The sequence below is a fragment of the Malaclemys terrapin genome, chromosome 10 (assembly GCF_027887155.1).
Source record: "Malaclemys terrapin pileata isolate rMalTer1 chromosome 10, rMalTer1.hap1, whole genome shotgun sequence".
In the NCBI taxonomy this organism is placed as follows: Eukaryota; Metazoa; Chordata; order Testudines; family Emydidae; genus Malaclemys; species Malaclemys terrapin.
Genome location: NC_071514.1, coordinates 27,415,010 through 27,429,453, shown reverse-complemented (window position 1 = coordinate 27,429,453; position 14,444 = coordinate 27,415,010). Strand labels below are relative to the sequence as shown.

General features: G+C 40.4%; 1 protein-coding gene across 2 annotated transcripts in view; it reads left to right on the top strand.

The window, feature by feature from the left end:
* Positions 1-367: 367 nt before the first annotated feature.
* The window catches only part of SLTM (SAFB like transcription modulator), a 30,959-nt gene continuing 16,882 nt past the window's right edge, over positions 368-14,444 (top strand). The window contains exons 1-6 of one of the 2 annotated variants that reach the window (XM_054041403.1): positions 368-576; positions 1,607-1,694; positions 12,077-12,141; positions 12,535-12,726; positions 13,006-13,053; positions 14,113-14,140. In XM_054041403.1, the coding sequence (XP_053897378.1) occupies positions 406-576; positions 1,607-1,694; positions 12,077-12,141; positions 12,535-12,726; positions 13,006-13,053; positions 14,113-14,140 (592 nt within the window). In that variant the 5' untranslated portion in view covers positions 368-405. The remainder of the gene's footprint in view (positions 577-1,606; positions 1,695-12,076; positions 12,142-12,534; positions 12,727-13,005; positions 13,054-14,112; positions 14,141-14,444) is intronic. The other variant, XM_054041402.1, reaches the window with a different exon arrangement.

The window sequence follows — 14,444 nt, the reverse complement described above, 5'->3', positions numbered from 1 at the left end:
CAGAACCCTGGGCGCCAGGCAGGAGCCTTGCTCAGAACATACCACAGCCCCCAGCGGTCTTTTCTAACAAGCTCCCGGGGCTGCAGTCGGGGACAACGGGAGTCTCCTCAGCCCTGCCCATGGCCAGCCCCACCTTCACCTCCTCCCCACAGAGCACCCCGTCTCCCAGCCCCCGGGCGGAGACCAGAGCCCCCCGGACACGCCCCCTGGCGCAGGGCGGGCAGGCTGTGCTGTGAGGGAGCGGGGCTCAACGTAAGCCCCGGGGAACAGGAGGCGGCCGGGCAACGCGCATGCCCGTTTCAGCCAGGTCCTCTGCTGCCGCCATCCGGGTACTGACGGAGGGAGGGAGCAGGCGGCTGAGGGGGTTTCATTGTGCGTGCAGCTGCCGCGCTCACTCGCCCTAAAATGGCCGCCGCTGCCGCCGTCTCCTCTCCCGCCGCCCCGTCCGCGGGGCCAGCCCAGATGGAGAGCAAGAAGATCACCGACCTGCGGGTCATCGATCTGAAATCGGAGCTGAAGCGGCGCAACCTGGACATCACCGGGGTGAAGACCGTGCTCATCTCCCGGCTCAAGCAGGTGAGAGGCCGGCGTAGGCCGCGCGGCCAGGCCAGGCCGGGCCGGGCCATACTTTGCTCTCTGGTTTCGAGAGCCTGCTGGGGCCTTGCCCGGCTCTGAGCTCCGGCCGCGGGCGAACTGCTGCTGTTCACGGCGCTGCCCGCGGAGGGGTCTCTCCGCCCTTCGCCCACGAGGGCCGCCGCCGCCGCGCACCCCCTGAGGGGCTCGTCTGGCCACGCAGCCCTGGAGCCCGCCGCTTGCGGTTGGGGGTGGAGACTGGGGGTGGTGCCCGGGCCGCAGGTGCCCTGGGCTGGTGCTATCGGCCTGGTCTGAGCAGAAATCTGCATTTGGACATCGCCACAGCTTGTTTCATCTGCCAGCTCCCTTCCGAGGTAGGGTAGCGGCTCCTGGGAGCCTCGTACTGCGGGATTGAGCCCAGCACACACAGGCAGGCGCCTCTCCGCCCCTGGGCTCCCCCTGTAAAACAGCCTGGCCCTAACCCCACTTTTGCCATTGCTCGGAGTTGGCATAGATGGCTGACGCTATTTGCGTTGCTTGATAAGCTCAGTGGTTCTGTTGCCTCGGCACCCTTCTCTGTTGGCTCTGTACGGGGCCTATTTACAGCATAAGGCTGGCTGCTTTCTTCTCCCTTCTGACATCGACTGAGCATCTCAAGGTATGGCTGCCACGAAATTACGTGTGGCGAGTTGCCGGCCTGTGCAAATGCAGGAATATTCTTGTAATGGTATTTTCCTAGGGCTTTGATCTGGCCTAAATGATGTTGTCTTTACATTTAAATTGCCCTGTATAATTACGTTTTATGTGAGTAGTGTGTTGATCTGTGTTACATTTTGTAAAAATGTTACACTAATCACTTAGGCTGCTGCCCTTACCTAGATTATTTTCTTCTCCTCCTCAAGTCTTAAACATACTATCTAATCTGAATCCTTTAAGCAATATTTTGTATTTAGGAAGAACAAGTAATTAGGCTTTTTTGTATGAAAATTATCAACTTCTAGTTAAATTTCATAAAACATTTTGTCTTATTTAGGCTATTGAAGAAGAAGGAGGAGATCCAGATAATATTGAAATAACTGTTTCAGCTGATACACCTATCAAGAAGCCAACAAAAGGCAAAGGTTAAAACCTGTTAATGCAAATTATACTGTGAAAAATCTATTTACTTAAGGTTTTTAAAAGTTTAATTGTCAAATTAAAAATAAGTCTTCACCTGTTGTGAATACTGAGAAATAGTCCTTGTGGATATCTGCCCAAATTATGAGGACTTGTCCTTGATATACAGTTTTGTCCACTTGTTTATAAATGTAGTCAAATAGGGTCTCACTCCTCCCCTGCCCCCCAAAAGAAACAACAACAAAAAAACAAACTTGAGGACTGTCTGTGGTACTGACTACTCTCACATATTTACAGGTATCTGCTACTTATTATTTTTTCTGGAAATGCTCAGCCTCTATTTAAGATTGTCATCCAACTTGAGAAAAGAAATAGTGTCATGTGATGGAGGTGACTGTACACCAAAAATAATAGTGGCTAGTCTAAAACTAAATTGCATGTCAATCTTAAACTGAAATATTCTTGCATAAAGAATTTTTTAATAAGTCTTATCTGTACTGCGTGGGATAAATGCAAAAAGAAACAGACTGGTGACTTGGTTTTGCTTCTAATAGTCAGTTTCACTTTCTCATGTGAAATTACTGCATTGTTAAGGAGGAAACAAAATTGTATGGAAGCTTGAAAATTTAGAAACCTTTCTACTGATCTTGTTACACAGGGCTGTGTATTTAGCAAAAAGTAAACTGAGACCTGAGTTGTTACTCCTGCTGCTACCACCAGTGTTTACCTCCTTCCTTCTTCAGCCCTCTAAATCATGAATGATACAGGCAAGTTGCATCTTAGGCGCATTTAACATGCGCAAATTCAGCTTTGCGTGGTCGGCAAAAACGGGGGGAAAAAAGAAAAACAACAATATAAAAACTGCATTTGAAGTGCGGGCGATTCTGCCTGCCATTGAACTCAATGAGTGTTTCACTATACGCGGTATTCCCTTTACACCCTAACCGCGGAACGGAACCCCCGCGTAAGATGAGACTTGCCTGTATACACATCACTATATTGAATTAGCCTCTGACAAGGTCCCTCTTGGATAGTCTAGATCTCCACCCTGTTACTCTGCCTTCTGAGACTATTACTGTGTGGGGCAAGTCTTTGAAAACTGCTAGTTAAGATGTGGCTTCTAGCTTTTCTATAGAGTTAAATTGTGGGTTTACCTATAGAATATGAATCCTTCCTTTTTTTCAAAAAGATGCCATCTGTCTTAAGACAAGTTCTCACTTTCTCCTCTCACCCACTCTGAAAAAAATTATGGGAATTGATTATAATGGGATACTTACTTGATTCACATTTGTTTCTGTTAACAAAGATCCTTTGATAGAACCTGAATATAATTCACACTTCATATTTAAATTTTATAACATTACAAACACAGTGCTAGGCTGACTGCATTGAAGAATTATACTCTTACCATATTCCGATATGTTCATCTTCTAAAGTGAATGTCCTGGAGGAATGTATTCATTTGTCAATACGATCTGTTATATTTTCCCAGTCTTGGCTTTTCAGAACAATCAGATTTTACCTTTTTTGGTTACTTGGTTAGGATTATATGCATTCATTTAACCACATGATGTTGGTCTCCCCTCCTGCTTGTTTCTCTCTTCCACTATAGAGATTTAACTTTTCTGCTAAAATGCTATTACTTTAATCTCTTATAAACCTAACAGTTTCCTCCAGTTAGAAAGACTAGCACTTGAAAAACACATTGGTCAGCTTGTCCCACGAAGTTTTCCCTGGTAAGCAGGGGAATTTAAGCCATTATTTTCTTCGGAAACTGAGCTTCCTTTAAGACTTAAAGTATGCCGCCATAACCTGTAGTGTAGACATAATTTATGTCATTCAGGCATCTGAATAATCCACCCCCAACCAACATAAATTACAGCGACATGAGAGCCGGTGTGGACAGTGCTATGGATGGCACTCTCCTGTCGGCATAGAGCATCTTCGCCAGACATGCAGCTGCGCCGCTGTATGTGTAGTCAAGCCCTAAGACTCTAGCCATTCTGGTTTCAAAAACAGTCCTCCAAGGTGAACAGATACAGTTTTCCCTCCCTGATGGACTTTGCTAACAAACTGCTGTAGTGATCTTTCTGCTGCTCATAGCTTTATCCAAGCAGCTGTAGGGTGAAGCTAATAAGTATCTAGCAGGTTTTACTGATGCTATTCGGAACTTTATGGTAGGGACAATTTTACTGCTTCCTGATCTTAATACAGCCACTGCTGGGGTGGGGGAAAGCTATGAACAGCAGGGGCTGCCACTGAAATTGTAAGGGAAGTAGTAGATCCATTAGAAAGACGCTGGAGGAAGGATAAGATAGAGGAGAGACTTCTTTGGAACATCTGTGAAAGGGGAGACTAAAGCTTTTTCCATTCAAGTAGCAACTTCAAACTTTTCAGACAGCAAATCAGTTGAGGCTTTCAAAATTTTAAAAAAAGCTAATAGGCGTCTATGGTTTCAGGCCAAGATAAAACTGAGTGCTAAATAGAACTTGCTTGAATAACTTCTGTTGTGCCTCTTCACTCCTGGATTTAATAGCTAATTCCTCTTGTGTGCAGGCACTTCTTTATTAAAAAAAAAAAAAAAAAAAAAATGCTTCCTTACTCTCCTGTCACCAAAATGTTGTTCTGGCCACATGTGAAGATCCTAATAACTTAGATGTCAAGGTCAGATGTAATAGCTCACCTACAAGGAATTATGTAATATTTTCTGTGAAACATTATTAGATGTGATCATTCTCCTGGAGCATTTGTAACCCAAATGCTGCAGCTTTGCGCTAATGCTGGGGAACTTGAGATTGAAACATTTTGTCTATAGCATAAAATAAAACGGGATGAATGAGAAGTAAACATTAAAACAAGTTTTTATACCAAGATGCTAATGCAAGGACACTAGTTTGTTAAACTATGTTTAAGCAAGACCCATTGGTCTCACATGACAAACTTCCTTTCTTGTCTAATTTCAGGCCATAATTCCAGTTTAAAGTCAGTGTGTATTGGTGGAAGTAACATGCATCTGCCTGTAGTTATCTGACCCTGTTATCACCTGAATGAATTTGGTTCCTTTACTATCCAACCCCATTGTATCACTAAAAATGTATATGTACTAGCACATGCTATAGTACTGTTGTCTTATTCCTCCACACTACATAGCCTTCATGTCCCTAAATTATATAGTGTCCTCCGAATGTCAGTTTTTCAAAAATAATACTACTTAAAGATGAGGCACATCTCTACCCCAAAAAAACCCCATAGTTTTCCTGACTATTAATGACATCCACCAACACAGAATTGTGTAATCAAAATTTTATTCCACAACCTTTTGTCTGTCAAACATGCTACTTGTCTTCAGTACAAAAACTGTACACAATACTGCTGTGTAGTAAAACCATAAAATCTTATCCAAGAGAGAGAGACATTTGAAGTGACTTCCACAGTCATGCCACTTGTTCCATCAAATTTATTGGTATAAACCCAGCTATCTGTATTCACATACATTTCTGTGCCACTACTCTCTGGTTACCTATATCTCTGTCTGATAGTTTTCAATAGGCATCTGACTCTCCACAGGAAAACTGATTGCTCATTTGTTTTATACTAGATAATCTTCCACCACCATTTAACTCAGTTTTCTTTGGAACACTCCTAAATACCTCAGCCTATTAGTGTGATCTTAGCTCTGTCCCCATTTTTTTTTTTTTTTGTTATTGGGCACTGTCCTGCAGTATTCACTCACCATGGATGGTGCCTCTTCCAGGGCTGAGGCCTCCCTTTGAAGTCTCTCAACCCATTGTCCTCCTCCTCACTCTGTGGGCCCACTCTTGTTCCAGGAGCTGCATCTTCCTCTTCATGATTTGGCCCTCCAGTCATGTCACTGTATGATTGCCTCTTCTGGGGTATAGAGTCTCACTGGACCTGCTATCCAGACAATGCCACTCTCAATGGCTGGTAGGAGAACCTGGGCCTACACACTATTCTGGGTTCCAGCAGAGAGACCCTGTAATATGCAGCCAAGGGCTGGTCAGTCCCCAGTCTTGCTGCTTGCTCTCTATGGACTGCTTCCTACTCCACTTCCCACATTCTTTCTCCTCTACCCTTTTCTCTCCTGAGGGCTTGTCTACACTTAAGCGCTGCAGTGGCGCAGCTGCATCACTGTAGCACTTAGTGAAGAAGCTACCTATGCCAATGGAAGATCTTCTCCCATTGGTGTAGAGCTCTACCTCCCTGATGGGGAAGTCCTCCTATCAAAATAACACTATCTACACCAGGGTTTAGATCTGTATCACCGTCACTTTGGGGTGTGGATTTTCCAAACCCATGAGCTGCATAGTTATAACGACATAAAGTTTGGAGAGTAGACCAAGCCATACTATACTTTTTCCTCAGGACCAGTGTCTTACTCATTCCGTGGGTTCCCTCCTTCCCTCTCTAATGAACAGAGGAAGGCTGCAAGTTTCCTTACTGAAGCCCTTTCTGTTAATTTCTAGGCTTTATACTAGCCCAGCCCATGCCTGCTCAGCTGAGCTTCATCTTCCAATCAGGGGTTGCTTTGCCAGCCTAAGCTCCTCAAGCTCCTATCATGCTAACTGTCCCTGTCTCAGTTTTCTTAACCCTATCAGGGCTGATGTGGGATGAACACCCTGTCTTGAAAGCATTTATATTTATAAGGTCTCTGTGGGCAACACACAGTCTCATCAGTGTTTCTGAAATGTTATGCCACACTGTGAGCTGGCCCACGTATAGACTAATCAAGGCCTCTAGTTCAATTAGCAAGCCCTTAGGGGAGACCAATGATTCTGAAATGCTTCAAAGAAGGTAAAAATGGCATTAGGTACTCTGTTCTCTGCTCACACAAATGACTTGAGTTAATCTTGAAGTTAGTTTTGAATTTCCTATGACACTATATGGAATATGGGTGACCATTTATTATAATATGGATAGCAATATCACAAAATTGCAATGAATCTTACAAGATATGCCATATAAGATATCAGTGGAAAAGTTGATTGACTACATATAAACTTAATTATATTTAGTCAGTCATCTTCGTACTGTGAGTTATAAATATATGTGGCATATTTTTATATCAAATTTGTGCTGTGTTTTTGGGTGACACCCCGGGACAGATTGGCATCAGAACTATCCAGCCTGCTTAATAACCTATTAAAGGCAATCAGCTATACAATTAACCTATTGAGAGAAGACAGGGACTACACCTGGTACCAGTCAGCAGGACATGTAGGGACATGCCTGTAGACAGGGGACTCCCAAATGCTTTTCCATGCCCATGTGCATAGGTTTGTGTTTTAGGACAAAGGAAGTACAAGCCATGTGGCAAAGGATGTAAAAAGGCAACTGCATGTTTTCCGTTTTGTCTTCAGTCCTGCTTCTTACCTCTGGAGTAACTTCTCTACAAATTAACACATTACAACAAAGGACATCCAAGCTTTGGATGTGTTCCATAAGGACTCTACAAGCCAGCAAACTCCTCAATGCTGCTAAGAACCTGATACATACATAAGACTTCAGAGTCCATATATCTGATTGCTTTACCGTTTAACAACTTTCTTTTTTTGTTCTTTTCTTTTTATAATAAAACCTTTAGTTTTAGATGCTAAGGGATTGGCTGGCAGCCTAGTATTTTGGGTAAGATCCAAGTATTGATCTGGTAAAGTGGCTGGCCCTTTGGGGATGAGAAGAACACTTTATATAGTGAGCAGAATTATAAATAAGTCCTCACCTTACTGGACCTATGTGCTGATTGGGAGCCAGAGAACTGGAATGCGATAAATGGGGGCTGTGTGATTTTTCTTTTTCAACTTCTTGATAACCAGTGTGGTGGGTCAGGAGCACCGTTTGTGACTGGTTGGTGAATCTAACTTCAGTGTTAACCACCAGTTTTGGGAGAAGCTGCTCTCCTTTTGCTGCCTGCCCTGTCCTTGGCATTTTGAGCATTAGCTTTCCTAGGCACCACAGGTCACATTGCCAGCTAAGTCTTTCCCTTGATATTAGTTCTATATTAGTAAATCTTCATGCTGCCGTTCTTCCCAAATTGCTGCTACAATTGTGCTGAGTAGAACAACCCCAGAAGAAGTTAGTTTGAACTCATCACCAGACATAAAGCAAACTGAGGTTACCCTTTTCAGTGTTGAGCTGTTTTTATAAAAAAAAGATGACGTCTCCAGTGCTCGGCACTGGATTCAAAATCATAACTGTGGTCTGCTGTCTCAAATATACCCAGTTATAAGAATAATCACCAAAGCTGTTCATGATGCCCCTAAGCTTATATAGAATGTTTATGCTTAACAGACTCATCATTTGGCAGATTCCTTTAAGCAGTTTATTCAGTTACAGTTTGCAGGCATCTGGGTATTGCATGGCTGGTTTCACCAGTTAAGTTGTATTCACAGATTTTATAGCATTCCAGTCAACAGCAACCATTGACACTGTTACTCCCTCATGAGACTTTTGAGGAGGCATCCTTACCTGAAGTAAAATAGTAATGAACTACCTTTTTTGAGAAAGGGATTGGCAATATGTACAGATGCAAAGAGTATGTACCTCCAAACTCTAGATATCTCCATTGCTTAACTCCTTCTAAGTATATTACCACAAACCAAAGACTTATTTTTCTAATAGTTTTTCATGTGCTTTTTGTTAACATTAGCTATTAAATACCCTTTAAACAGATCAAATATATTCACTTTACGCAATCTACCTGAAACTACAATAAAAAGAGTATTTTCGATATTTGTCTGCAAACTCTATAAACCTATTCTCTGTCAAATTTCAATATAGTAATTGATCATTTCTGACTTGGCTCAGTTTTTTTCTTAATTTAGAGTATTGACAGTGGCATACTGGAGAAGGTATAATAAATTTTAAAATGTTTTCAAAATGTACCATATAGATGCGCAAAAATAGGAAAGTGTTAACTTTTATGTCAAGTTAATCTTATTTGGGCAAATAGTGACAATGAAGTCAAGTGAGGGTTGCAGGATCAGGACCATAATAATTAAATACTATTGCGAAGTATTTTTTTGTAAAAGAAGAATCTTTTTGGGAAAGGGGCCACCTTTATTGAATGTGGTGCCTACCAAAACTGGCCTGATTGGGTCTGCTAGCTGCTACTGCAGGGTAAATAATAAATACAATAATCACATTTCTCACCTTTTTTCCTTAAACACTAAAGGTTCTAAAACTCTGCATATTTGCGCATCAGATATAATTTGGCCACTACATAACTAGTGCTTGATTTGTTAGCAAAACTTTACGTTTAACACCCACTCATATCATATTTTAGTTAATTAAATATCCTTTTTCTCATAATCCACTAGACCCTTAGGCGGTCTGAATCATCATTTGTGTAAAGGGTTGTGAATGAGTAAGACAAGCAGAATAGTTACCTGGATCATGTACATGAGTTAGGAATTAAATCTGCTTCCTGATAGCATTAAACTGGCAATTAACTGTGTTATGAATCCTTTGCCCCAGTCCCAGCTAGGGGGAGTGGTAGAGTTCAGGCAGGAAAATACCCATGCTTTAAGCCAATAGAGCTTTTTACAACATCGGGCAGTTTAAATCAATAGCAGTGCTATCCGGGTTATGTATGTGTCTAAAGTAGTGCCTTTCTCCCAAAGTATAACTGATACAGTATTGCATTCCAGACAACTTGTATTGATTGCTTAAGTTCAGGCACCCAGATTTGTGGCAGGCTCTGTTAGCAACACTGGTGTTTCAACAGGTGTGTGTTGATGACTTGGAAGTAGGAACTTCTTTTCTGTGTGTTGCCACCTTGCTTTGCTTCATAGGCACTACCAGGTGTTCTCTAGCGACAGTAACATATGTGCCTTTAACCCCAGGTATTGGTCCCTTAGATGATGCTGATCTTGCATAACAGTTGTTCTCTTGCTGAAAAATGGGCACACTGTACAACGCTGGCCTTGCTCACCTGTGGATGGACCAGTAGTAATCTAGTTCATTTACATTAGCACCATTGATTATTACTGAACACTTCAGTCGCTGAAGGCCCCTTTTTGTCAAGATATACTGTCCATATTAGAGCCATGTTGCATTAACGTTAGAGAACTATCTGCATCAGCACCTTTAAGTAGTAATTGCACTGAACTAAGTTGTATTGATACTTTTCTGAAGGGGTAAGGGCATCATAGTTTTGCTTGAAGATGACTGTCTTTTCTCATACTTAGAACACTCTTGTAACATCAAGGAATGAATGTGGGCTTGCTTTTATGGCAATGTCTTAAGGTGGATTGCAAGTATTTGATCATCATGGAGAGAGAGACTTGGAGTAACAGCAAGTGTCCTCCCTTCTGGTCTAGGCTATACCAAAAAATAAGAGAAATTTCATTCTGATGCTCCCATTCATTTAGCTTCTGATGAGGACACTTTCAGAAATCCGTCTTTCAAGAAAGATGCCTTTGAGTGCCATAATGTCTGAGGACTTTCATGTTGGGGGGGGGGGAAAGGCCCCCCTCCCCCCCCCCAGTGGTTCTAGTTAATTTTTCCTGCACAAGGCAAGCAGATGAATTTTAGGAACACCCTTTGAAGAGTCTAGAGACTGACAGCTATTCAATTAAATAAGCCTTTGCTGGACACCTGTAGCATCAAGAATACTTGCCTCATGAGAATAGTGTATATGTTTATCTGGATACCGGTGCAGGAGAAGTTCAAGGATCCAAGGTAGAACATGGAGAAGCCCTGTGAAGGCCAACAAAGCATTCAATTAGATGACTGATTTTTTTGTTTTGTTTTAAAGAAGCAAATTGTGAAGCCAAAAGGACAAGTACAAAAGTCACTGTTCAGTAATACTGCATTTATTTACATTTAATTCATTTATCCTTTGTTTATGTGGACTATAAGATTGTTGGAACGTACCTGAATATAGCCGCTACTAGAGCGATACAAATTGCCCAATTTTATAAAAAAAAAAAATACAATTCTAAAACAGTCTAGATTAGACTCATGTTTCCAAGATCTGAGGATTCCATGGAGTGGAATGGATCTTTCTGTTGTGAAGTCACTCACCACGTAAGGAAGACTAGCTTCTTAAAACATGCCTTTTGATTATAATTTTTTCGTTGCCATTTGTACCTTGCTAATTTCATGGTATTGCACTCCAAATATAAAGCAGCAATGCTAAACATGGCAAAAGGATGCCTTTTTAATTCAAATCTGAATTGATATAAAAATGCATTTATAAAAACTAGTTCGGGCATTTACTTGTATCTTACTCATGTAACTAATGAGAGAGAACAGTCAATATATGCCCTGTTTGGTCAGGAAGTTTTGCAAGTTTTGAAGTACTGTTTAGAACTTGCCTCTTAGAAGACTTAAAAGAAGAAAAAGAAGTTGATCTCTTTCTCCAAGAGACAAACATGCTTATTGCGTGGATGTGGGGCTGTTTGTGCTAAGGAGTGATGAACTTTAATTGTCTAGATATATGGTCCATTCACTGGACGAAGGGGGACGGTGAAAAATTGAAGAGCAAATTATTGTGTTTCCAGTGTCAAATACACTAAGTAACAAAAAGCCTCTATTGACGAAGTTCAGTTATCATAATTGCCCATGTCATCCCAGCTGCATCTGGCCATGGATTCCAGCAGAAACCCAGTTGCACCAATTCTGATCAGAATGTGCATTTTTATCTTTTCTAAGAGGTTACTCACAGGCTGATTCTTGGGATTAAGTTGTTCAGTGTCTTTTATTCATGGAATTATTTGAAGTGCACAACATCTGGGTTACTCATCTAGAAAGGATAAGTGATGGGATCCAGTGGCGTTCTCAGTCGCCTTATCCACTCCCTTACACCCTCCCCCCCCAAAATACACACACAATGCTAGATTTGTGACAGTTGTCTCTGAGAGGGAGATTGGCATTATATATTTTTCATAGGAAATATTCATTGCCAGGTCTTAATTCTAAAGTTTAGCACCTAGAGTTGGTTGCTAACTACAATTATTAATTATTTTATATTTTTAATTTAATAATAATAATTTATTAATAAAAAACTTCACTTATCAGAATTACTACATAACTTCTTTTTAAATTTGAGAATTGAGTCTGAAGAGCAATGAGTAAATTCTAAAGGGGAGGGGTCAGAATTGAAGAAGCATCATCTTGTTAGGTGAGTCTTGTTGACTGTGCACTACCCAATGATTACATACCAACTCCATTTCATAACCCTTGAGTTTCATCTTAAAACGTAATGTTCTTTGGGAATTATACCATGGTGAGTGATTCAGTTGAGCTGTAGTATTATGGAGAACAGTTAATTGAACCCTACTTCTCCCGCATCATAATGCATATGAAATCAAGTCTTACAATAGGAGTTGCTTTCAACTGTAGTCATTAGCGTATCCTGTCTTTTTAGGTAAAAAACAGGAAACTGATGAACTAAGTGGTGATGCTTCAGTGGAAGATGATTCCTTTGTCAAGGTAATAACTAAATTTATTTGAGAAATTATATACTGAACTGTTCCAGTCAGGTAAATGAAGCAACGTTTTAGCTGAAAAGCTCCATTTGACACAAGTTAACTTAGATGGAGATCTAAATCTTTGTTCATGCTGTGTTTACACTACTACAAGATATTTGATCATCTCTTATTACACACATTCAATTATATAGCTTGATTTATCTTGATGCATAACTTTCTGCATGTGAGCATGCTGTGTGCTTCAAAATAAATGGGAACTCTAGGAATGACAACAATAAACAATGTTGAAAATGTAGCTATTTAATATTCTTTTGAAGAAACAATGGCTCTGTTTCACTGGAAGGAAAATCTAGCTCATGCCTCTAGTTATACCATATGTTCTTCTGATTGAAAGGAAAGTGAGTTGGAGGTTCAAGATGCAAGCGATCAAGATGGAAATGATGAACTGAAGGACTTTGAAGAAGCTGGTGAAAATGAAGAAGAGAACTCGCATTCTAAAGAACTGCCTCCTTCAGAAAAGAAGAAATATTCTGATTTAAAACAGGGAGAGACAACAGAAGATGCAGAGAAGGATTTTGAAAGCCAGGTACCTTGCCACACTTGTTAAAATCTATATGAACTTTCATCAGAAAAACACATTTCTGTTTAGTCTGTTTAAAACCCTTTGGGAAGCTAAAAGTTTGTCTCTTTCAGTCTGTGTTATTCAGCTCACTAAAAGAGGTAGTACTTACTTCAAACTCCCCTGCTCCTCTTAATCTGTTTTAGGAGTACAGAGCTGAATCTCCTGACTCTCTAGATGCTTTTGTAAATATCATTATTATTATTAGCTTGTTTAGCAAGCCCCTTATCTGTGTTTTCAACTTAGGAAAATGATCTTCAGGACACAGAAGATGATACATTTCCAACTGTCCATGTAAGTTCCAAACAGTCTTGTTAAACTTGTGATTAGGAAATTGAAGCAAAGCCTGGCTTAAAGTGACCTCCTTTCTCAGTTAAGTTAACAGGCTTACACCTTTTGAGCTTCTGATGGTATAATACAAATGTTTAAAAATGACTGCAATGCAAGATTTGCTCACTATATTATGGATGGGCCTGGACTTTGAGATGTCCTCTCAAAGTGACTATACTTGGCTCTTGTGGGGGCATTATACACACATTTAGCTAATCGACTTGAAAATACTTTGAGGTACCTCTTTAGTGAAACTTGAGAACTATATGTAGTATCTCTAACGCAATGTATACAAAACCCTCCGCTCTTTCATTTCAGAACTTCATTTCCGAAGTTAAAATTTTTAAAATGATGTTCTGGAAATGAAGGTTCAGATACCTTTTTAAAAAGGTAAAATTCTTCCAGTTCTGAAATTCATAGAGTTCCAGACAATTCTGATGAAGACATCCGGAATGTGTGAAATATATAGTGGAAACAGATCATCTTCCCCCTCTCAGTTAACCTTTACAACCCAAAAAAGTAAACATTTGTTAAACAGCATATGTATCAGACATTTGTTGTATATTATTCAAACCAGGGGCTTTCACACTTCCAAGGCTAACACTAATTAATTGCCTTTGATGAAACTGTGTAACAGAACAGAGATCCTATTACTTGTTACTCTTGTTCGAAGACGGTAACTCTAGAACACGTATCAAGTAACACTTTGACTACAATAGAAGTTGGTAACATGTTGCCACCTGTTGTAAATTCCCTTTAATGGAAAAGGGAACTTTTATGGAAAGGGAACTGTTCTTAAGTGGAAAACAAAGATCATACTGAATGCTGTGGTATGAATTCTCACTGGCTACAAAAGATGGTATAAACAACGTGTACCATCAACTTCTAATTAAACTCTTTAGTTTATGAATTAAGGAACTGTTTCCAAAAATTTGGATTACTGTGGACTTGAAATTCATAACTGTTGTGCCTAAACTCTCATAGCAAACAGATACTTAAACTTGATTTCCCCCTGTCTTGCAGAATGGTGAAGAGGAAGAAAATGAAAAAGGTATGTTTTGAAGTTTAGTAGAGTTGAAAGGTTTTAAAAACGCCTTAAACTGATGGACTAAAAGTGAAACTTGCTTAATTTTTAGTCTAACATTAGGTTTGTCTCCAGTATTAAATATTGACTATCTCTGTATTAAGCTCACTAAGATCCACGTACTCAGTGGATTTATTTTTCTCTTAAAAGTGGATGATAGTACATATCAGTTACTGTGGTGGATGTATGCTTATTATTAATTTAAACAAAAACAAACCAAATATGCAAGGACTTCTGTTTCTATGGTGCAGTAAATCTTGATGCACAAATT